The sequence below is a fragment of the Takifugu flavidus genome, unplaced genomic scaffold, assembly GCF_003711565.1.
Source record: "Takifugu flavidus isolate HTHZ2018 unplaced genomic scaffold, ASM371156v2 ctg241, whole genome shotgun sequence".
NCBI classification, from domain to species: domain Eukaryota; kingdom Metazoa; phylum Chordata; class Actinopteri; order Tetraodontiformes; family Tetraodontidae; genus Takifugu; species Takifugu flavidus.
In genome coordinates, this window is record NW_026621901.1 from 4,582 (window position 1) to 28,818 (window position 24,237).

Genomic DNA, 24,237 nt, shown 5'->3' on the forward strand with positions numbered 1-24,237 from the left:
CATGGTGCATATCATATTTATTTTCTAGGACAGAGATTCAATTCTGTTATTTTAAGGCTCTTGTGGGATCAGCGTGGATTCTAATTATTAAAGCAACCATTTTATATGAGGAAATTTGTGATTTTCACTGCAAAATTAACTAATGTCAATTAAGGTCAGACAGCTCAAACCGAAAGTAGAACAACAGCCACCAAAAAACAGGTATGAATCAAATAGATTTTTTTAAAATGTTTATGTGCAGGTCCTTCTGATTTGAATTGGATTTTTTTTAAATGCTAATACTGGCACATTTACAGAAATGTTGATTAATGTGTACTATTTTTTTTCAGATTAAAGAAACTGTTTTCCTTGAGTTGTCCAGATCCAGTGTATTAAAGTTCTGTTGATAGATGCACGCACAAAGGGCCCTTCCCAACCTAACAGGTGACGTTTCGGAATCAATTAGTGGGGAACCTTAATTGTCCTTGCAACCGACTCAACAGCGCCCCTCTGGTGGATTAGGGGAACTGCACCGTTCGCTTCGCTTCCTTGCAGAGGTTCCGAAAAGTTTTGCGTTATTTTCAAACCCAAATCCACCTTTTAGGCTCTCGGGTATTTTTTCCATGGAAGCTTTGTGCACCCTGGGATGGCAGCAAGCTCGGGAAAAGAATAAGACAAACTGCCGACAGAAGCCGATTCATCCAACAGCTGGAGCAAGTTTAACGGAAGCTTTCGAGGTGGATGTCCACGCTCGTGGACGATGTCTCAGCTGATTAACAACACGCGAGCTCTGGTGGACAGGTAGTTCGGCGTATTCCGTGGTTTCAGTCCAGCTGATATTTGGACTATATGGAGAAGGAGGCGGATTGTCTGGCGGAGGGGGACATTTTCATCGGTGAGCAATCTGGCAGCAAAGCACGTCCAGCTGGAGGACACATTTGCCGACATGGTGAACAGGTGGCGCGTTGCACAGATGATCCTGTCGGTGGCTTCCTCACCTGGACTGAAATTACGCGCGCTCACCGCGCAGGCGTCCTCAAGGGAGACGCAAATGGCCGCCCTGTCCCTCGACCTGTCCCTCCCTGTCCCTGCACCGTCATCTCCAGGACATCGACACAGTGAAGTTGGAGGGAAGGACTGATCCGTCCTTCCAACATCCCACTGAAGGTAAAAATGCGGTCAATCCGCTGGTTTAATGCCAAAGGTTTTGGTTATTTTAGTCGTTAGTTTTAAGCTCCTCCCAATGACAAAGACCCTGCAGCGTTTATGTTCTAACTTGTATATTTATTCCTCTTTCTTGTTTCTGTTCTTTTGCTCAGTTAGTAATAAGAAACGTCCATTTCTCACTCCTGCACAATGCTGCTGTTTCCTGTTTGTTTGTTTGTTTGTTTGGTGTTCTACGTGTTGTCGGTGCTAACATGCACCTGTAGCCTCCAGCAGGTTCGTGCTCTCTGTGTAGCTCATTCACAATCGTCATGGTGATTACGGTGTTGATCAGCTTGTTGTGATCCCAGGATGCACATCCCAGTTATTTGTGAGGGAGCGGCACGTGGTGCCAAGGTAGGGGGAGGTTCCGGTCGTTTTTGGGCTCTCGACTCGATCCCGATACCAAATAAACCCCGATACCTCCCATTAGGCGCCGATACGATACCTCCCATTAGGCCTACATTAAAGTTATTAAAACAAAACAACTGTAATTCATAGATGGATTACATGGGAAATAAGGGGATATTAATTATATTCTAATTCAAGAACTAGGCGTTTAAAGCAAAGTTCTGGAGCAGATCTTAAAGGTTTGAGCATTTCTGGTCGTTGACCAGACCAAAACACTCATAAAAAAGAGGCATCAGGCTTCTCTTTAGATTTAAAACAAGACACTGCAGCAGCGTTCCAACTCCACAACTGGCATCGAAATATCCGGCTGTTGCGTTTACTGTCATTCAAAAATGTAGTTATTTCGGGCGATCTTTCGCACTAGCATAGCTTGCTAAGCCTCAGAAGGTCGAATGGAAGAAGAATATAACCAGGATTCAAGGTGCAGATCATTGTAGTGAAGCCATTAAGGGGGTGACATTGTACCCTACTGGGCTCCCATTACGTTTAAAGATGGACCACCAAAGACTTGGTGGTTCCCTTTTGGAGAACCTGGAGTTCTTCTTCTGTGGAGGTGACGCGAGATGGCCGTCGTAGCACGAGAGGACGTTCCTGTGCTCGCCAGCATTGTCACGTTCTTCGGAGGTTTGAGACGGAAACGTCTTTCCTGAACGTTCTCGGTGGAAGCTGATTCTCCGTCGTTGTGCTGCTCCGCAACTTCTGTGACGTCGCTGCTTCTGTCGAGGCTCCGGAGAGTCGCTGGGATGTCCCCTGGGATGCTCATGATGGGATGTCTGTCGTGGGCAGTCAGTGGGTTAATGTGTTTAAAGTGATTCAGATGGACCAGCTAATGCAACAATTGCTGATTATTTTACCGCTTCTGTGACATCTGGCCGCCCAGCCAGCTGTTCAAACACACCTGCCCCCCCCCCCCCCCCTCACCTGCCCCCCCCGGCCCTCTAACTGTATCAGCTTCTTTGGTTTTAACCACCTTTATTATCCTCCGCTGGGGGAGCAGGGAGCGCTAATGTTGGCCTCATGATGGCACTGACCCCTGGAGAGATAAGATGGGATATTTCGGGATATTTAAGAATTGATGGCTTCAGGAACCATCAGGAACCATCAGGAAGGGGAGTTTCAGCAGTGGGGGTGGATGTTGCTGCTGCCGAATTCAAGATCTTGCTTTTTATACAAACATGCACGCAGTTAGGGGACCCTGAATGCACCACGCAGCCAGCAGAAGCGGCCGGTTTGTTTGAAACACGTTCCCGTCATTCAGCTGGGATTGAAAGCAGAGCAGAGGCCTTCGGTCACCGTGGCGCCGGGGTGCTGGGATGGCGTCATCAGGGACACACGTCCAGAATCTTTCGGATCAAAAGCAAACGTCTAAAAACTGGGAAGGCGGCTCAGGAGACTAAAGCCTGTGATTTATTATTTTCCCCCTGAATCCAGTGTGATGCAGGTTTATCTCAGATCTGGTGGCGTTTTTAAGCGTTTTCCTAGTTTTTAACAGATCAGAACGAGAGGAAATGACCATCAGATTAATACTGACAGGAAATAACCTGCAGGTAATTTAATCGTACAGGGACTTCAACGAGGTGCTGTCGTTCAGTGGTCGTTGTTGTTTTTTCCTGGATATCTGCAGCTTATCTGGAGGGAGACAAACATCTGATTTCCCAACCAGATGTTCTGATCCCAGCTGTGGAATAAACCCTTTCCTCCAGCGGGTTTGCGTTCGTCCTAAGATTTTTCAATGAATTTTAAATTGTCCGCAATCTTCCTTTCATTTTTCAAAGCCCGTATTATGGCACCTTCATATATATGTAATTACGTAACATTGTAGGTCAAAGGTCAAAGGCCCTCCGCAATCCATAATATCACCAAAACATAATGAGCTCTCACATTGTCCATTATCTAGATTTTCCGGAAATCTTCCTTCACGACAGATCCAGCGAGTTCTACCTGTTACCTTGGCGACGGTCGCATAGCTTCCTTGGCAGAGGCAGCATTGAGCTTATAGACATAAAAACCTTGTCAGGCTCCCTTTTTATACACTTCTCTTAAATACCTAATCATAGAGGTTAGGCTATACACATGCACATGTTTACATCTGCTTTTGTTTATTTACCTTTCATATCTTTTTAAATTGAGAAATCTGTTTTTCCACCATGTTAAATGGCCTCGTATCAGCTTAGAAGTTTAGTTGCAGTTTAGCTTCTCCTAGCAACGGCGCCTTACTGCCCCCCACAGGTTACAGAGATATTTGAATAGCTCGCAGACAATTTGGGCCTTTCTGAAAGTCTTTAACGAGAATAGTTTGTGCAGTTTTTGCCTTTATCAAATGCCTGTTTACCACTGGACACTGGAAAAGCATTTCAGTGGTTAGAATGGGAATTATTAATAATAACAATAAGGATTAATCATGTGAAAGCGCCCCTAAAACAAGCGTGGTCCGAGCTTTGTCGCCCCCTGGTGGCCGGCTGAATGTGTGCAGGAATAAAGCTCAACACAACACAAAACCTGGTGCATATCATATTTATTTTATTTTCTAGTACACATATTAAATAATTAGCCATTTTCTTTAGGATCTCTTGGCATCGATGTGGCTTCTAATTAATAAACCAACCATTTTTAATAAGGAAATATATTATTTCAGTGCAAAATTAGCTAATGTCAATTAAATTAAGACAACCTAAAGTAGAACAAAAATAAATTAAAAAAGAAAACAGTGGTTAACATGTACAAATAAAATGAAATCTTTAGAAAATGTTTACGTGCAGGTCCCTTTGCTTTGCATTGAAGCCCCCCCCCCTCACAGACAGCATATAAACATCCGTATTATGGAAGCCAAAGTCCTGTCCCCCGTGTTAATGGCAACATGATGTGGATTTTAGGATTCTGTCAAAGATTCTGTACAGCCTCGTTTTTAAAAAACCCAGAGGAGGAAAGAGAAATCCAGAATAAAAGAACCAGTTTTAGTGGAGTCGTCCCAACCTGATCCGAGGAATCGGACCAGGCCCAAATACCAGGATTTTTAATAGCGGAAACGTGCCCAATACTGTTGGTGAACAAAGATGGTAGTGCAATCGGCATGGCAACGGAAGCAGGGTTGCTAGCGGAGGCAAAGAGAAGCCTGACGCCTCTTTTTATGTGTTTTGGCTCCAGTAATTTGCTTTATACTAGTTCTTGAATTAATATCCCCTTATTTCCCCTGTAATCCATCTATGAATTACAGTTGTTTTGCATTAAAAACATGATTGTAGGCAACGAGCTGTCGGGACAACCCTCATTTTTCCGCAAATTCTGGGCAGGTGCATTTGAGCGAGCGACATGCGCTGCCGAGTTCCTCGGAGCGAACTTTACAAAAGTTTTAGTTTCATGAGCATTGGTGGAAATGCTGGGTGAGTGGTTGTTAGGTGATGACGGGCGCACTGACAAACAGGCAGACACAAGGAAGACACGAGGAATTGGCAGCTCGTTTGAAGTCGGGTCTGGTTGTCATGGAGACGGAGATGGGAATCATCAGATTTGACACGGTCCAAGTTGAGGACGCAGGGAGGCGGCGGCTCCACATCCCCCCTTCAGGTGTCCCACACCAGGTATGTCTCATACCTGCACTCAAAACCCTCCAAAGTGGGAAAATAATCTCGGATACAGTTCCTAAAAGGGAAGTAGCAGCACCAAGCCGGGGACAAAACAAAGTTGGCGTGGGACCTCGAGCTCCTGCAGGGGTCCTGGCGCTTGGCTAGAGTGCCTCCGTTTGTACCGAGCGGCGCCCGTTACAGTTTAAAGTACGACAGCGGCCACAAAACTCCAAAACACGCGATTCCTGATGGTATCCCGGTGTGTCCGAGAGGCTGCCGGGGTCCATCTCCTGGGGGGCCGCGCACTCAGGTGTCCGAGGTGTTGGATTCACTGGCCGGTTTCCTCCGATGTCTGACACTCTCGCGCGTCCTGCGGGAGCACAAGGACACAGTGGTGTTATCGGTCGTAGCAACGACCTCGCGCTGAAACGATAACGGAATCCCTTCTAGGAATTTCCAACCAGCGGGGGGCCTCCACGTAAAGTCCACGCCATTATCTGAAGTAATAACTGACGGTAATAAAGCAGCGTAGCGAGCGCATGCTGGTGTAACGGGCTTCACGTGTCTGAGGAGGTTGAAGTAAATACTCGAAGCCTACTGAGCAGAGGGATGCTCCCCCGAGTCGTTGTCCTCCGCTCCGTCCTCCTCTCTGACCTTGTCCATCCCATCTTCCTCATACTCTGTCAGACAGTCGGACTCTTCTGCTGGAAGGAAAGATTTGGAGGAGATATTACAGTGTGCAGTGACCCCCCCCCCCAGCATCAATAAACTACCACATCTGCTCTATCTCAATATAAAACGCCAGGTGGAAGCTGTGACCTTTTTATTTATTACGTTCATTATGTCTGCAATCATCCTTAAGGGGACCTGAGTGGGCAGGGGGAGGGATCAGGGACCCCACGTTCTATTGCTGGCAGAGGATCTTTCACCTTCGGTTACGTAGCCTTGGACCGGCTCGATCCTGGACACGATCTCTGCCAGGTCGGTGAAGTCGGCGCCCGAACACGCGCAGGACTGGAAGACAGGAAGAGTGTGAAACAACCGCAGCGTGATCTCCGGGGTATTTAGTGCTGCGTGCGCTCGCTCACGTCGGTGAACTTGCTGTCGTTGTAGTCTGCAGAGCGGTGGTCTTTCAGCATGTTCTCGATGATGTCGCCCCGGGCCCAGCCGGTAAATACCACCTTACCGTGCTGATAGCCCACGTCCTGAGGCAGGTTAAGAAGAGATGATGAACGCTTTCACTGAAGAATGCGGTCATAAAATGGTTGACGAAGCCTATCGGGCACCTAAACCACGACCGTAAATTCTGTAGTATAAGCCGCCACTTTTTTTTAATCGTCTTTATATTTATCGTCCACAAGAGGGCGCAAGAGCAAGGCAGACGGGTCGCTGCTGTAACGCGCCGAGGAAGACGCCAGTTTAATCGCGTTTTGAGCAGCCTTTGTGCGTCATGTTCGCGCCCTCGTCATGGATAAAACGGGAGGAAATGCTCATGACGCAGCTTTTAAGTTGAAGGAGGTTCGCTATTGCTTTAACCGGCGTTACTGTAACGTGATTTTACAGCTGTGTTACTGGCGTTTAGTCATTTAACATTTAAAAATAACAATAATAATAATAAGTGATGGGAAACCAAAGCAAGGGCATGAACAACGACTCTAAACCTGGAAGGTGTGAGGCCTCGACTCCCACTTCCTGTCCCCGAAACAATGAATTTTGCATCCAAATCAAGTTAAACGCCGGCGATACTCACGTAAATCTCATCAAACTTGCCAAAGTCCATCGTGTTGAAGCGGTCTATGGGCGGCCTGATGTACTCGCAGTAGGCGCTCTGCTTCACCACCTCCAGCTGCCGAACGCACGAGACGTACGCCAGCCGAGACTGGATCTCTGCCATGTCGGGGACCTGCAGGAGAGCCAGGGACTCTCGCCTCAGAAAAGGTCAAGTTCAAACTCCAGTAAACGGTAAAACGTGGCCGTTACCTTTACTTTCTCGGCCCACGGATTGAGTCGTTTCCACAACAACCACCAGCCAGACAGGCAGTCGCCATAGTTACAGAGGTCGGTCTCATCTTGGCTGCCCACATCGATGGCGATGACGGTCCTGGCGCCCATGTTTCTTGCTATATCGGCTGTTGGACATGTTAAGGTGTACGCCGGCCGCCAAACACGCGGCGATGTGAGGAAAGTATGGTGAGTTTCCAGCAGCAGAGATGGTGAAGAAACAAATCCTGGGTTAATATCAGCCCTGATGTGGTGAATATTAGCGTCTTTCATCGACAGCGATGCCTTAAACAGACGCACCACAAAAACGCCCCCATTTCCCGAGTGGCTGAACGCATCTATGTGATTGTTCTGCCGCCTTAAACTCGTGTTGGGGACAGTTTTGTGGTGCGACACAAAGAAGAGAGGATTGCATCGTATGGGCCCAAAAGTCTGACCATCGATGTGCCAATGACTAGAAAAGTGCCAGATGGAGGACAAAAAAAAGAGTCTGATGTTCAAAACGACCTATTGTTGATCACTTTTTGGGCCCACACAACAAGGTTCTTCACAAAAGGCAGGACTCTGGTGTGAGTGACATCACTTCAAGGATGATGACCCAGACCCCCCAGAGCTTTATGAAGAATCCTGTGATTTTTATTTTGAAGAAGAAGAATTGAGTTTTGTCTGCACACCGGCATGTTCCGGCCTCTAGAACATACGGTAATGTCGGCCATCTTGGTCTGGCCTCAGGATGTAATGGCTGATATTTGATGGTCTGCAGACAGAACACATCCCTCCTCTCGTTATACAGCTTTGCTCCCTTTCCACCCCAGTATGATTCTGTCATTAAAAATGATATCTGGTTGTACAGGAGACAAAGCAGACTGCTCTCAGAGGCCATCGATGCGGTTTTAATGTCAAGAGCGTTTCTGTGCATACGATACGAGCACTAAACCATCGACTTTCTAACGCCAGGCTGTTTAAAACAGAAATGCCACATTGGGTCTTCAATGGGGCATTTCTGCTTAAATGGAACTTTGGAGTGTTTTTTTTAACGCTCCAAAGCTCTTTGTAGACAACGCTCAGCTGAATTTCCCTTCATCTGCTTGTGTAATTGATTATTTTGGTCCTGAAAAATATTGGGACTTGGTAAAATCAGTCAAAATGACCTTTAAAAACAAGAATTCAATGTGGCCAATTATAATAATAAATAAAAAAAGTTCAGCTTCGGTACTCAGACAGGGAGAAACTCAGCGTGATTCACGACCACTTGACTTCCCACCATCAACATTTTAGACAACCAAACGGTGTACCCACCTTTTACCTGCAAACACTTCACCTCCACACTGTAATGATACCCACCCCACGCTCCGCAGCCCCCTCCTCCCTGACGCTGAATATCTGTTGATTGAGGTGGGTGGTGTGAGTGGGACACCACCACTACTTGCCTGGTAGGTTGTTGATGTAGCCACCGTCCATTAGCAAGTTGCCATCTTTGGGATCGCAGAGAGGTGGCAGATACCCCGAAAGGGTCATGCTAGCTCGCACATAGCGCCACAGAGAGCCTGACACACCAGGGAGGGAGGGAGGGAGGGAGGAAGGGGGGGATAACATCTCAATAATGCTTGCTACAAGTTAGTGTCAGAAAAACACCACAGTCCAAACTCTAGAGGGGGTAAGAGATCCCTGCCATAGTTAGGACTGTGGTTCTGCCAACCTTTAAACTCTGGTGTACCCCACTGCCAACCTTATCACCTTGCACAGTCGCCACAGCTCTTCTGTGGAAGGTAAAAAAGTAAATGGCAGCCATCACAGAGCACCAAGGCTGTCTAACTCTCCAAACGCTGTCCAAACATTCACTTCATACCTGACTATATTTGCTCCTTTCATTAAGGTTCTGCCAAATCTGTAAAGGTCTTTCAAAGCCAATTAAACATGCTGTAAGCCTGTTATTTTTCTTTTCTTCTTTTTTTAATTACAGGAAGACCAGCAGAGAAGCAGGCAGATGTTACGACAGTGTTTGGAGATCCTTCACTGGCAGTGGAACGACCCTACCAGCAGGTGGCAGGAGTTGGCCTGGTGCTGCATGGGTTGGAAGGATAAGGAGCACCATCGACAAAAGTAAGGGGTGCATTATGAATGCTGTGGAGAATGCTCCGACTAAAGTGCTCTAACCCCTACAACTTTATTTATTCTAATAGTTTGTACAGTAACTCGCGGCTATAATGGGTTAAAGTAGGATCCAGAACACTTCAGAATGACAAAAAGAAAAAAATTAAAATAAAGATAAATACATTCCACCAATGTATTTTTGTGAGCTATATATGTGCTGGCATGCACACAGAAGCAAGCAAAGCCAGGAGTGAAGGGGGGGGGGGGGGTGCCGCACAGGACAGACGCATCTGGTGGCAGATGTGATTGGAATGAGACGACACGGAAGCGATTGACTCTGGTACAAGTCGGGGTTCACTTCAGACAACAGACACCGATCCACAACAACGTTACACGGCGAGTGTCGTCGTGGCGGGGGCAGGTGCGTGACCCTCGCGGCTCTTTAAATGAAAACACGCGTTTCTGTCTGAAGAAATCCAACAACGTCCTCCCCCCCGAAACAAAAGCATGTGATTTACAACACAAAACGAGCACCCGGCAGCTACCAAAGGATGAGTTTAGCCACAGTAAGAGGCCAGAGGTGATCTCCCTTTGAGCAGATATTTCAACCCATCGCTAATCGCTGGTGAATAAATGACTTCAATTATACCGAAACATCAGTAGATTTAATCTTTCCTTCCAAACCATGGGCTCCCAGTGTTCACCGAATCTGAGTGGGGTTAGTTAGTGAGGAGTTGGGAGGCGATGGGCGGAAAAAAGGAGGAAGGCTGCCAAGTGGCTGGCTGGAGACTTTCGGCTTTGGTGAGTGGTGCTATAAATCTGACCTGGGACATTGTTAACATAGCAACCATCCACAAGCAAGTGGCCATCCAGGGGGTCGCACAGGGGTGGTAAATAGGGGGTGTATGACGCGCTGGCTCTAACATAGCGCCAGACGCAACCTGTCGGGAAATGGAGATGAGGAGGAACACATCAAAGATGAGCCAATTTCCACATTACAGATGGGATAAAATAGAAAGGGCGATGAGAATGGGTCAGCCAGAGTGTTTTCTTCTGCTTGTTAATATTGTAGCTCCTGTGTGTGGTGTTGTTATTCGTGCACAGTTCCTGCCTTCTGTGTTTTGGCACTTATTTTTACCTCGGCATACTTTGCAGTTGTTTTTGTTTTCACTTCGTTGCTCTTAATGTTTGACCACATTATTTAATTAACTCTCACCTGTGGTGCACACATAGGATTTGATATTGCTGTAGATTAATTAAGTTTATGTCCAACAGTGTTACGAAGGCTCGACAGTACCTGGAAATCTCCACCTGGACTGGAAAAGCAAGCCCAGAATTTAACTCGGAACCTTCTGACGACGGTGCTAACCACCACCGGCAGTGGTACTGTACAACAAACCTCACCTTCCCGGATTAAATGTGTCACCAGGTGTTCATTCGTGATCAGATCACCGGGAAAAAAATGTCTGATTAAAAGCTGTCGGGGGTAAGACAGCAAGAGGAGGGGTGTCAAATCAAACTACCTGGGTAAAATCACCTTTTCCTATGTTTGTATGTATATTTTTGTAGATGGAAAAAAAGAAAAACAGAAATTAAACAACTAATAAACAATGTTTATCTGCAACGGTCGTGCAAAATGTCAGTTACGGCTAATGAAGTGCAGCTAAAAAGATGCATCTAAACCGGCTGTACTTTAAAAACCAAAGTTGTTGTTTGTTTAGAAGGGATCAGTGATGTTAAATGGTTAGATGTCAAGCAGAGAGACAGTCAGAAAGACCCAGTCCGTCCATTTAAAGAGAACTCATGATGACGCCTAAGGATCTAGATCAAAGTGGGCAAAACCAAAGGACAAGACACACTATCATGCACACTTCAACGCGGCTCATGTCTTATGTCATTTTCAGGATTACCAGCGCTCTAGCGAACAAACGCACAACATGAAATGTTTAGAGAAAGCGCAGAATAAATGGAGAGATGTGGCAGAGGCAACATGGAAAGCTGGAGGGCAGAGGTAAGGAAGAGTGTTCTGGATTTTACATGTTGAAATTAGGACGAGAAAGGAGGTTGGTAGGGAGAGTAAGCTCTGTGATCATGTCTATATATACACAACTGTATATACTGTATATAGAGATGAGCTGATGAGATGAAAAAACAGCTCAGTTTAGTTTGTAAGTATATAAAGAGGCACAGATGCATGTGGACAGACTTAAATGGGTGGAGAGGTTATAGTTTCTGGCTTCTGCGGTTAATTCATACACATACCAACATGCATGAATGAGGCTTTTCTTGACCGACCAATATAATACTGCAGTCTGAATTATAACAAACATAAGATTCTGAATGAAAATTGCCACTTCTGACATTTCAAGTTGATATGTCTGATAACAATAAATGTTATATCGCGCAGAGCATATATTTGTGGGTTCAGGGGTTTGTTGTTTTTAACTTGAATCTAATTAATGTTCACGTTGATGAATTTTATCAACATTTACATAGACTTAAACTCCTGTAAATATTGTGGAGCCCCGTCAATAAAAATGAAGCATGACATCAATCTGAGGCCACTGAATCATGCATCTGCTTCTTAAGTTTTTAGCTTTGTTCCCTAGTAAAGTGATGAGTAACTCTAAAAGTGTAACAAGATGTATGATAAGTAGTTCTTTAGGTTTCCTGAAAAATGTCCTTATTTTTGTTACCACTCATGGAGTTAATAACAGGTTATAGTTAAAATGGATAAAGCTTTTGAGCGTGTTTGTATTGACATACACGCATTACTGTACTGTTGAGTACTGTAGAAATAGCTTGAACGTGTCAGATTCTTGAGAAAATAATCACCATAATAAGATGAGAGCAGTGTGTGGGACCTGCAGGCACCTATTGTAAAGGCTACTTACCATCCTGGTGAACACGCATGGCTGAAGCTGTAATGTCAGTTGTCACATTAAAGTAGGGCAACCACAGGTCCTGGTGGCACAAAGTAAAGAAGGTTGATGACTAAACCGCTAGTTTTCTTCTGACTCACTTTAAACACACAAGGCTAAAGGTAAATATGTGCAGGACCTCTAAAGTTATCACGGCTGTAAAAGTCCTGACACAGACAAGAACTCCAGGAGTGCGTTTCTTTCCCTCTCACCTCAGCTTGCTTGTCCTGAAACACCTTATAGATGCTTGAGTTGAAGGCAGAACCGGAAAACATGGAGGTGATGGGATACGTCAGATCCAGCACAGTTTTAAAAACTGAATTCATTGCCTGTGTGAGCATAAAGCAGAGAGATCCCGTGTTTGTTTCCCATCGAGTTCTATCTGAAGCACCCATCGTGATCTTAAAGAACGACCAATGACTACGAAGGTGCGTACCTTGGACCACTCCCTGGCCCTCTGTTTGGTTCTGACGGGACTCCTCTCGTCAGCATACAGCGCACCGATGAATGAACCGATAGACGTCCCACCCACTATGTCAATAGGAATCCCTGCTTCCTCCATAGCCTTGATCACACCCACGTGAGAGCATCCTCTGCATGAGGGAAAACACACATAGAGCAGGTACTTAATACTCCATAAATAAGCTTGTCAGTTTAACTTGGCATGGCTGTATGAGTTAAATTTATTAAGTTTGTGACCAAAAAGGCCTGAATGAGGAGCGAATGAAAGAAAACTCCAACTACAGATTGCAATTGAACAACATTCAATTAATGAGAGCAAAAAAAAACAACAAATTTGCTGGATGAAACCTGCTGTAGTCTGCTCACCTGGCGCCGCCTCCTCCCAGCACAAGAGCGATGCTGTTTCCTGTCAGGACTCGGGCCAGCCGAGAGAAGTCGCTGTGCCTATCTGGTGTTTTCTCAAACACCTTCTCGTATAGATCCCGCTGCGTGATCACGGGAAACATAAAACACATCATGCACAACGTTCCCTGCGTGTCAACCAGCAAAACGCCATTCCGTTTCTTACTAATTTGATGGGGCTGCGTCTGGAAAAAACTCTGCGGGGACATTTGAGGTGAAGATGCCCTGAGCACCAGCTGCGCATGTTCAGCCACTCGACTGTCCTGGATGGACCTGGTCCATCCTCTTTATGAAGAAGGATCAACTTTTTTAGAGCCCGGACAGCAGTGTTCTCCAGCATCTGTTCCAACTGGAGGGAGAGATAAAAGAAATCCACTCTAAAAGATTCTGTTGGTCCTGGAGGTGATTTTTTCCATTGTATTTAATATGGGCATACTTCTCCGAGGGTGGGCTCCTGATCCCCAAGTCCGACAATGAGGATGCAGTCAGCCTGGCGGATGCAGCGCTGGGTCCACGGTGTCATTCTGTTGTCGGTTTGGTAAAGGACGATCCTATTTAGGTCCTCCTGCTGGGCCAGCCAGCCGGAGAGACGGTACTCGTGGATACTGATGAATACAGGAAAAGAATTAGGCACAATTCTCACAAAGACTTGATCAAAAGTAGGAGCTGGCAAACTTAACACGTTTATTCATTCGGTTAAAAACGCACAAATATAAGGAATACTTTGGTAAAACGAATAAAAGGAAATGAAAATATCAGGGAGGCAAAGATGGAGAAGAGCTCCAATCAGAACCAATCACATTTTTGTGGGTAGGTTGATCTAAAGAGTTGGCGTCAGCTCGAGAATGACAACGCAAGGTTGAACTGACATCTGGTCACGCTCAGAACTGCAGAGTATTTTTCTTAATCTTACAGACAGAATCCACCAAAACACACAGGGTGGTGGCTCAGTAGCTCAGTCTGTTAAGCACCAGGCTGAGAAACAGAGGTTCCTGGTTCAAGACCCAGCATGGGTCCCCAGTGGGGGAAGGGCCCCAGAACAAGGCTGCCATGATACCCAACCTGCACAACATGACACAGCAGCACAGGAACCACCAAGGTACCTAAACCCACATGGCCCACAGCTTGATAACCCCCAACTGGGATGCAGCTGGGGGTCATCAAGCATTGATTGGCACCTCATCACACACAGGCAGAACAGCCACAGTGGAGAGGTTGATGACATCATCCCTATCCATGCATGGGGCAATCAAACCTTAACACACTCAATGATGGCTAGACATATTTATTCAGCAGCCTAGAACACATTTACCTGAATAAAACACTCATGGCAAGTGACATACTGCATTTTGGTGACCTGGTGATACCTACATGTCCAACGCAGAAGCACCCAGTCGCTCTCTGATGTTGTCACTGGTTAAAAGTAGAGTGGGCCCTAAAAGAGGTTTTTCACAAAAGATACTAACTTTAACAACAATCTGAGACCCCTCAAACGATACAGCAGACTAAAGTGCTACCTATTGCACTGAGGGCGTGGCTGAGCTCCAGGTTGAACGCATTGATCGGCACCTCGTCACAGACGGGCAGAACAGCCACGGTGGAGAGGTTGCTGGCAGGGTTGATGACATCGGTGTTGGTCGTCATGCTCGGCAGACTGAAGGCGGATCCTGGAAAATAGGATCAGACTGTGTTCACCAGATCAGAGGGAAGGTTACAAAGCCTGACCTCTGCTCCTTTACCCGAGAAGGGACCACGAGCCTGCTGCAGGTTGCCTAGAATCTTTTGACCCAACAGGTGGATCAACCGTGTCACCACCTGATGTGACGAAAAGAGAGAAGAAAATCAGCACCATTATATCTGAGCACACACATCCCAGTCAAAAGTAAATGAACTCTGACCTGGGGGTACTGTCTTTTGATGTTTGTGAGGGTTCCCTCGGGCAGCTTCACCAGCTCCGTGTCTCTCACAGCGTGGACAGTGGTGGCTCTTGGCTGCTTGGTTAAAGCTTCCACCTAAAGTACAAGGAAAAATAGACAATGCAGAGCTGGAACCATAAATCCGCCATCCTTTTCTTGCCACTCAACAGCTTCCACTTATCATACATCCGACGGATTTTTATTTCACTCACGCACATTTTTAAAATACCGTGATAGATAAGAACAAAGTCAGCATCTCACCACGCCAATCAGGTCACCTCTGCCATATTCAGCCACTAGTTCTTTCTTCCCATTCGCCTTGCGTATAACTGAACGCAGACGTCCGTTCAAAACGATGTAGGTGCAGTCGGACTTGTCATCCTGCCTGGAGGTCGAAAGATACACAGAAAGGTTACAAGTTTGTACACACACAATGTAATCTAAGAAAGAGCTGAATACCTGTAGAGGGCTCTGCCAGCCTCCACAGCCATCCAGTCGATCGCAAAGTCCATCTGTCGGACGAAAGCGGACATACGGATGGCCACGGTGTGAGCTGTTCTCAGCACAACACTGGGCTGCTCCCTCATGATCCTACAGGGGGCAGCATAGAGCAGGGGAAACAACATAATGTGTTAGTTTTGTATTGTTTTTGAGTTGACTTTTAATATATTGACTCTTTAAATTGTCAAAGAACAATAGATTCTACCATTATAATAGCGACTGCATGTGATAAATACACTCACTCGTAAAAATCTGACTTTGACATCTTGAGGTAAGTACAGTCTCGAACAGCCTTGATTGTGAAGATGAGAGGTTCTCCAGTGAGCACAGCCAGCTGGCCCACCATCTCTCCAGGGAGGGTCACAAACAAACAAATGGCCTCCTGCTTGTTAATCATTCGTTGGTAGACGTGCAGACAACCAGACAGGACAAAGTGCAAACTGACATCCTATAAGCCCAAAGAGGACAAAAAAGATATGAGAGAAGGCAGAAAAGAATAGCAGCCCCATCATAATCACCCCCTTTGACTGTATTCCTCATATGCTACTATATTCAGTGTTGGAAAAGGAAGATTCAATATCATAGAGGGACAAAGTTGTACCTGGTCCCCCTGTCGGGCTAAGACGGCTCCAGCTTTTGCATTGTGTAGAGTCAATCTGCCATTTAACAAGGATGGGTCCTGGATTCAGACAAATGAAGATATACAGTTTAGGAGTAAAAAAATAAGTTAGGCAACAATGTCATTAGAGCTGAGAAGCAACAAGGAATGGAAAAAACAAGGAGAAGTGATCAGAATGTAGCAGCTGAAAAATCAGAAGTGCTTTTTAACCATCTTAAGGTGTTGGCATCTCTCTCGAGAACAAAAAAAGGCATTTTCCACATGTATCAATAAAAATAATAAGATGAGGGAAAAGGAAACAAACCTCAATTCCCATGAGTTTGAGGATGTCTTTCTTTCCTTCTTCAAACAGATCTGAGGAATACCGAGTTGATGGAGGCGTGAGGATTTTGTCCGTTTCTGACTCCTCCTCTGGGTACAGATAGATCCCCGAAGGGACTTCATCTACAGTAACCCTCTTCTCCCGCTGCTCTTGTGACACAGACTGTGATGATATGCATGCAAGAATGTTAAAAAAAGGAGCCTCTTCATTTACATTCCAAACTAATAAGCGCAATTTCAGAGCATGAGGAAAACTGACCTGACTAAAAGCAAAACTGGCATTTCCCTCCCCTGTTCCAAGAAATGATCTTCCTCTCTCAGACCCCAAATCTGATCTCGGGTTTTTCTGCATACCTGCGAAGAGCGAGATGATATTTTTAAACCTTTCTGTCGATGTCTTCCTGACAAACAACAAGACCTCCGCATGAAACGTGCAGCAGCAAATGCGCTGCGCAACTTAAATAGCTGATACTTAATATAGTTTCTCACAGGAAATGTCTACAGGCATGGAGATGGCTCTGCTAAGAGTTGGCACTGCTCCATCCTTCCCTTGTTCTCCTCCTGTGCATACAGATGAAGGGGGTCAGAGTAGAAAACACTAAACCTGTTGCTATACAACTATGTACGCTATGTTCCATGCAGTGACTCAAACACGATAAATACTGATGCTACCATTTTTAAGGGCAGCTTCACGGTGCTCCTCGGGGACAGACAGGCTGCCGAAGCGTTTGCCATGACGAATGGGACTAGTGCGAGTCATGTAAGGAGATGCAGGCGACAGGCGGGAGGGGTGCATTTCCTGCAGAAAAGGTATGAGTACAAGAGGAAGTACAGAAAAGGAAGTACAGAAATTATGAATATTCTTATGAATGTGTACATACACTCTGGAAAAACATCAGCTCGTGTTATCAACTGTCCCGATACCAAAAAAACTGTCGAAACTACCAACATCCGCACATATGTATCATCTTTAAATGAAATGGAATCTTGCATCTATTTACTTGTTCATTGATATTATCTTTTATATGAATTATTGATTGTTTATCGCATATCAACATATGTATACATTTTCTTTTACTCATTTATTGAAGTTTTCTTTTGCTTTGATTTCAAACATATAATGTCCTTTACAATATTGGTCGATGTCCACACTGCCGCCTTAAAGACTGTGGAGGGAAAACCTGTACAAATATCTGGCCAAGCGCACGAGTTAGCACGTGTGCAGAACTGATGTGGTGCAGATCGTGTTCCAGATGCAGATAAGGCGCCCTCAATGCCAATCTTTGCTAAAAACTAGCTGAACCATGATGTTGTTTTCTTCTTTTTCTTTCTTTCTGTTGATTGATTCTCTAGACATATCTGTTTTTTACTGTAAGTAAATAAAATAAAATAATTTAAATGACAAAAAAAAATATCTGAGGATCCATTTGGGAGCCGAGAGAACCGGCTTCTCTTGTTGAGCCGAGCCAAAGGAGCCAGAATTCCCATCACTATCGTTTACAGGAAGGCTGCATATCTGATTGCCAGAGACATGCCAAATCATCCACAGATCTCCGTATCGGACTGCCCTGTGTACTGTCTATATGTGTGTGTGTGTGTGTGTGTGTGTGTGTGTGTGTGTGTGTGTGTGAGAGATAAACTCACATGGCTGAAGAGCTCATTAGTGAGGCCAAGATAGTTGTGCAGGGCGAGGACTGTGACTCTTTGGAGACGAACCATGATTATCTGAGGGTATTTTAAGAATGAACCAAAACAGATGGTTTAATTGAAATGTAAAAAAAAATAAATTTCTTCAACGCGTGCACTCTACGCACCTGCACCACCCTCACGAGACTCTCGGGGTACTTCCCAAATATGGAGAGAAAGGCTTCGACAGGTAAACAGAGGACAGATGAAAACTCCGCAGCCCGCGCTGACACCGTTTTGTAAGGCTTTTGGTGGCCCTGGAAACAGAGATATTCAAAAAACAAAATGACATTCAAAGCTGACAGGATTTCACTGAACCTCAGTAAAAGGTACAATTCGTTGGTGATCTGGGTACAGAACAACAAGCTTTAAAAAAAAAAAAGGTGTTATTATCTCATGTTTACTGGTTGCTTTGTTTCACTGGACTTAAATTTAACAACCAACACTGATAGATTTTCTGAAGTTTGCCCTAAAATGAGGAGAGAATCTGAGGGTTTAAGGATGTAGCTGAGCTGTTTTAGCGATGCATTCCAGCCTTCTACCTAGGACGGTGTTCTGGCACGTCCTACTGGGAGGGGACCCAGTGCAGACTCTGACAACGCTGGTGAAACGATCTTCAAGCAGATAACCGGCAAGAAGCTCTTACATTAGAGGTATTTCAGCCAAAAAAGGACAAAAAAAAGGACAAATGTCCAAGACTGACTACATTTTTGTTTTGATCAGCACTTGTCATTTGGGATCCTGAGACGAGACACAAATCCGCAGCTCGACACCGACTGCTTGCTGCAGCCGTGAACCCGGCAGGCATGGATTTCAGTCCGTCTGTGAGTGTTTGCAGTTGTGACGCAACACCCTTGTGCGTGCAAGTGTGAGCAGGTAGTGGGTGTAACCTACTGTGATGACATCCAGGATGCTGAGGAGGCTGTGGACACTATCCCCTGGGAAAACCTCCTTCACCACGCTCTCTTTGCCATCCTGGAGGCCCGAAAGAACATGTCAGCAATGAAGAAAAACTAAAAATGTGTACATATATAGTTTATCAGAGGAGCCCTACTGCATAAAACATATAGAGAACAAAGTTAGACAACTATAGAATGCATCTTATAACAGTAGAGTTAAATAAAAACAAGCTTACCCCCCACTATCATTTAGTCAAATCAAATATAACAACTCTGATTTAACAATTAACCAGACACGCATAAAAGAAGCCAACGTACTGATCCAGTAAGGCACAATTCTATCTTCCCATCCTTCACCACGTAGATGCTGCTGTCAGGCTGCCCTGGCCTAAAGACGTGCTCCCCTTGCTGGAACTGCTTAAACACCATGTGCTTACACAGCTCCAAAAAGAGAGGCTTCTCAAAGTGACCCAGGACCCTGCAGAGGGGGACAGCAGAGAGGTATAAAGTCCAGTCCGCAACAGTTGTGAACAGCTTATGGAGCTCATTCTGCAGCCACGTTCCCGCTTGGCTAGAAGTGCTACTTAAATACTGAAAGAAACCTACCGAACATTTTTGAGCATGTACAGCACCTCAGATGGGAGATGGGAGGTGGCCACATCAAACTCTGTAAGGTCAGCTTCTAGCACTGAGGGAGGGGGTCCTTTGGCCACCAGCGTTGGCACCACCTTATAGTGCAAAATACTGCAGGGCAGAAAGAATCAGTTAAAGGAAACGAGTAATTCAAAGTAAACTGGGGGCAAAGCCAACGTTCACATTTACGTTTTGGCAATGTTATGCATCATCTGCCTCTTCTTCGAGCTTGGCCGAGTGGACGAGGACGTGCCCACCAGGGACAAGGTGGACTGGGAGACCTGGGGAGACACGGTGTTCAGTCAACAAGTTATTGCAGCTGAAACGGGACCAGATGTTCTGCCAAAAAAACTTGTTCTGGCTGGGAACTCACTTTCCGCATGATCTTCCTGCCGTAGAACATGACCTTGTCCCTTTTGCGAAAGCGGTATTTTGGCGCCTCCTTAGCTTCTAGGGCTATTAAAATAAATCAAATCAAACATGGTAGCACTGATAGACGGGCCTGTATTTCCTCTCTGGGCACCGAGACAGATGATATCAGCTTTTACTCACTCCGGAGCTGAATTCTCCGCAAGATGAAGAAGATGAGGATGGCTATCAGCACTATAGCAATGCCGGCACCGATCACCATCCCGACCATCTGAAGAGAAAACAAACAAATCAAGCTGGAGCACTCAAATTCCACACACCGTACCCTCAAAAATCCCTGGAATGTTTTCTCTTTTCATTGCCAGTTTTGATTCAAACGCACCATGCTTGTCTGCAGCTCCTCCTCCACAAATGTCTTAAAGTTATTAAACCCATCCTGAAAAAGAGAAGAACAGTGGTTACCCACTTGGAGACACCGACACACGCAATGCTGCCCCTATTACAGGTTTCCTTCTCCTTTTGGGGTCACAGGGAGGGTGCTGCAACCTGCCCCAGCTGCTAACGGGCGCAGACATGTGAGCATTTGGGTTCAGTGCCATGCTCAAGGGTGACTCGGCAGTCCCGTACCACCGCCCCTACAGCGCCCAGTATTACGGTATGTCATCTTATGCAAGGAAACTACAGATTACCTTGACAAATCGCATGATAAGTTATCATTTTCTTTGGTATTACTGGACAATACCATGCAGAAATCCTTCCTTTTTTTTCCCTGACTGCTCCAATAAACACATTTACGGTACAAAAGCAGCAGGAATTGTGATTCTGCTACAGACTGATGGAACCAACCTTCGGGATGTGTTCTTGGACCTCTTGCTCCGAAGTAGTCTGTCCCATTGTGACTTTATTTCTTCATATGAATGGTCCATTAACAGCCACTGCAAACATGGACAGACAGAAAACAACTTGTTTTAGACGCAATGTTCAACGCAGGAAAGCACATATGCACATAACCTCATAATGCAGCAGGGGCGTATTTCATATGATGTGTTCGAGGGTAAGATCGGGGATTAAGGAGGCAGATTATGGACTATAAATCTGGTTACAGAATCAAGGTGCTTGGAAAGAGTTCTGAGTTCAAGGCGTTCAGGTGGGCTGGTGAAGAAGACCGTCCCAGATAGCTTTGTGTGTTAAAACATTATGGGGTGAACTAAACTTTTATGATAAAAGCCTTTGATGCTAGGAAGATCAAAAGTCAAAGTCCGTCAAGTGCCACCCCTTCCATTTTCCCTAGAACTGTTTACCCATCAGCTTTCTCTTCCAGGACACAAATTGTCCCATTTGGGGGCAAATGTCAAACTTTCATTTGGCTTCATTCATTCTGCAGTCTTCAAATGGTCCCATGCTTCCAAATATATGTTGTCCCCATTTTATTCCCATTTGTGGTGTCCCGTATACTTTTGTACTTCATAATAGATTTTTTTTGTATCATTCTGCTCCATGTTAAATATACCCAATATATGAATCCAGCCATATAAATGATTAGTATTTGATATAATGCATTTTTTAAAATTTTTGGCTTTTCTTGGTGAGCCGAGCCAAAGGAGCCAGAATTCCCGTCGCCATCGTTCCCAGTGAGGCTGCACATCTGAGCCGAGTCCCCACTGGGTCACCTAAAACATGATGGGAAAAGGCAGAGCGGAAGGTGGCTAAAATAGATACATCCCAGTCACAATGATGCGTGTAAACACTGTAAACTGTCCCCAGCCGACCATGCAAAAATGTCCTGGACGTGCCCCAGGCTGACCAACTCTTGGTCCGATATATCTCAAACTCTGAGGCACAAATTTAGAACCGAATCCCCCTGACCGCTCTCTTTGGCCTCCCTCCAACCAAACATCTATCAAGGCCTTTGCTGAACGCTTGCCAGACGCACCATTGTCCTCAAATGGAAACATTTGTCTCCACCAACTCTCAACCGTTGGATACAAGAGTACAGTTAGAGAGCATGAGGTCCTCACAGAAGGGATCTTTGACAGCACTCCATAAAACTTGGTTGGGATCCACTGCTGGCTGATATCAGCAAATCTTACCGTTATTCCCGATGATGCCGAGGATCCTCGGAAGATCAAGAGGTCAAAGTCCCTCAAATTGTTTGATCATCATGTTTGCCGTTTGAGCCCGTTGCTGCGTGAGGTTAGGAGTGTCCCGACTTGTTCAGGCCTTAACCCATAGGGCTTTCTTACATGAAGAGTGCCTGTCAGGATACTTCTAGAAGACATAAACAAAGCTATGTTAGCTTAGCATGTTGGGTCTCACTGATGCTTCCACCAAGCACAGAATGAAAACAAGCTGGCGCACAACAATGGCTGTGTGTTTGCTGACTGCATGCAAAGCAGGCTGCAGCATTTGCATGATGAAGCCTTTAAAAACAACTATTGCATGGATGAGCAGCAGTTATGCCGGCCAGACTCCAAACGGGCCTCCTCCGCACACGCCGTGTCGATTTGAAAACATCCGCAGCAGAATCGCTTTGTTTCATCTATGGTAAAAGTGAAAATACTGTCCGTGTCAAATAAGTGGGATTTTTCAGCATCTGAAACAGACTTTCCTGTATCTTTCGCATCAGTTGCCAGCAGAAAGAAGCCTTTACTGCTGCATATATGAAACGCAATCAATGGAAGGCCGAGAGCAGGGTGTCGTGTTACATAAAGCCCTGGGAGTGAGTAACAAACCACAGAACAGGATGCTGCTGTGAGCGACACGCCGTTTCAGAATCTTTCCTGTATTACTCTAATAATGTTGCCTCTGCTCTTCTCTCCAAAGGGCCCTGTGTACGAGGCTGCTGCCGTATGAGGATGACCACTTTTTAAGCAATGCCGCCGACCCAGGCGGGCCTACTCCCATTGTTTCCCGTCAACAATGGGGCCAGTGTTGAGCGCAACAGTCCAGCAGACCTGAGACAAATATGTCTGTGCTCACCTTTCAAAATAAGCAACACAGGCCAGGACATTTAAGAGTGAGGATTCCTGAAGAGCCTGATATTTGCATGAAAGTAAGAAAACTTATGACAACATATGCAAAAAATGCAACATATGCAAAAACAACAACAAAATACATGGAAATAACTTTCTGCTTTATCCCTTAGTGGGTTGGCAGGGGTCTATTGCCTATATTGCAAACTATTACTGGCAAAAAAAAACTGTTTAAATGGTAGAAAATCATTAACCACTGTTGATATTTACAATATCCATCCATCCAGGTTGTGTTAAACCCATCTTATTCTTAGTTTTGGTGGTATAACATGGAAAATTTGGCTCTAAACACGTCCCAGTTGTGTTTATATGTGAACATGCTCACAAGCAATTTAACATGATTGTATCCTCGTTATCTATAAACTAGGAGAAATCTAGTGTGCGTGTGCGCGTGTATGTGTGCGTGCGTGTGTGTGGGGAGCTGTCCCGTTGGCATTACTGTCGCTTTTCAAACATAAACGGAACGAACAATTCCTTGAAGAACTCGGTAAGCCTGACCTTTGTGGAGCTAAAGAAAGACTTGGGCTCCTGTTTCCTTCCAACCGAAATAGTTTTCTGTCATTTACACCCAGAAGTGTTGCATTACTGACCTCTGCTCCGTCCGTGCGCAGGAACATTCAGCCGTGCTGAAAACACACCTGCTAGCTAGCTCACACTCACACATGTACGTGGATATACACTATAAATACAGCCGGGCCGCACTGTTTCCCTTCACACTGGAGTCCTATGTCGACTCAGTGAAGAGGAAAATGGGAGATTACGGTTGGATTGTGGCTAAAGCCCCAATAGAAACGCATGTTTACCAGACCCCCACCTCTCTAGCGGTATCCCTGGAGGTTAACGGTGTCAGAGGATGGTTCTGTTAGCTATGGATGCTAATGCAGTGGGACATTTTAAGCCAACTGAGTCCAAACCTGAATCCTCAGTCAAACATCAACACTTAGTGGCGTATGTTATATTCCACTGTTGACATCCACAGGGATGAATCTGACTGATCTCCACCGTTAATCCGTCATCACGTCGAAATAACAAAGTGTAAAAAAACCCCAAAAAACAACCCAAACTTCTCAACAATTTGCGGGCTGTGATGAAACTTATCGACAGAGGTTTAGAATGACATTACATTACGATAAATAATAAATTTACCTGAGCTGGTAAGACTCCAGTCATTCGTCAGTGATAGATAAACTAAACCGGAAATGAGCTTTCAGGAATCGCTCCGTTT

General features: G+C 45.4%; 1 protein-coding gene and 2 long non-coding RNA genes across 8 annotated transcripts; 1 reads left to right on the forward strand and 2 right to left on the reverse strand.

Moving 5' to 3' along the window:
• On the reverse strand, positions 1-3,855 carry LOC130519901 (uncharacterized). Its single transcript, XR_008948522.1, has 2 exons — positions 3,701-3,855; positions 1-2,366 (listed from the first exon to the last, which is right to left on the reverse strand). It is a non-coding gene; the product is annotated as an uncharacterized LOC130519901 (long non-coding RNA).
• Positions 611-11,810, forward strand: LOC130519900 (uncharacterized). Its single transcript, XR_008948521.1, has 3 exons — positions 611-1,146; positions 9,121-9,260; positions 10,527-11,810. It is a non-coding gene; the product is annotated as an uncharacterized LOC130519900 (long non-coding RNA).
• On the reverse strand, positions 4,092-24,002 carry pnpla6 (patatin-like phospholipase domain containing 6). 6 transcript variants are annotated; one of them, XM_057023503.1, is made up of 38 exons: positions 23,603-24,002; positions 22,071-22,248; positions 20,827-20,915; positions 20,363-20,416; positions 20,164-20,251; positions 19,985-20,067; positions 19,801-19,892; positions 19,585-19,722; positions 19,297-19,456; positions 18,974-19,054; positions 18,208-18,336; positions 18,038-18,118; positions 17,066-17,192; positions 16,883-16,954; positions 16,653-16,747; positions 16,377-16,556; positions 16,055-16,132; positions 15,696-15,901; positions 15,412-15,543; positions 15,214-15,337; positions 14,935-15,048; positions 14,776-14,851; positions 14,554-14,703; positions 14,408-14,471; positions 13,473-13,641; positions 13,203-13,385; positions 13,001-13,119; positions 12,609-12,765; positions 12,385-12,501; positions 12,146-12,215; positions 10,076-10,192; positions 8,588-8,704; positions 7,137-7,285; positions 6,907-7,059; positions 6,245-6,361; positions 6,086-6,170; positions 5,755-5,860; positions 4,092-5,526 (listed from the first exon to the last, which is right to left on the reverse strand). In XM_057023503.1, exons 3-38 carry the CDS (start codon positions 20,872-20,874, stop codon positions 5,463-5,465), a joined length of 4,095 nt encoding a protein of 1,364 aa, XP_056879483.1. In that variant the 5' UTR covers positions 20,875-20,915; positions 22,071-22,248; positions 23,603-24,002; the 3' UTR covers positions 4,092-5,462. The 6 variants fall into 6 exon arrangements, with proteins under 6 accessions (XP_056879483.1, XP_056879484.1, XP_056879486.1 ...); XM_057023504.1 differs by having other exon boundaries at positions 5,755-5,857; positions 23,603-24,000; XM_057023506.1 differs by lacking the exon at positions 8,588-8,704 and having other exon boundaries at positions 23,603-24,001.
• Positions 24,003-24,237: the final 235 nt, after the last annotated feature.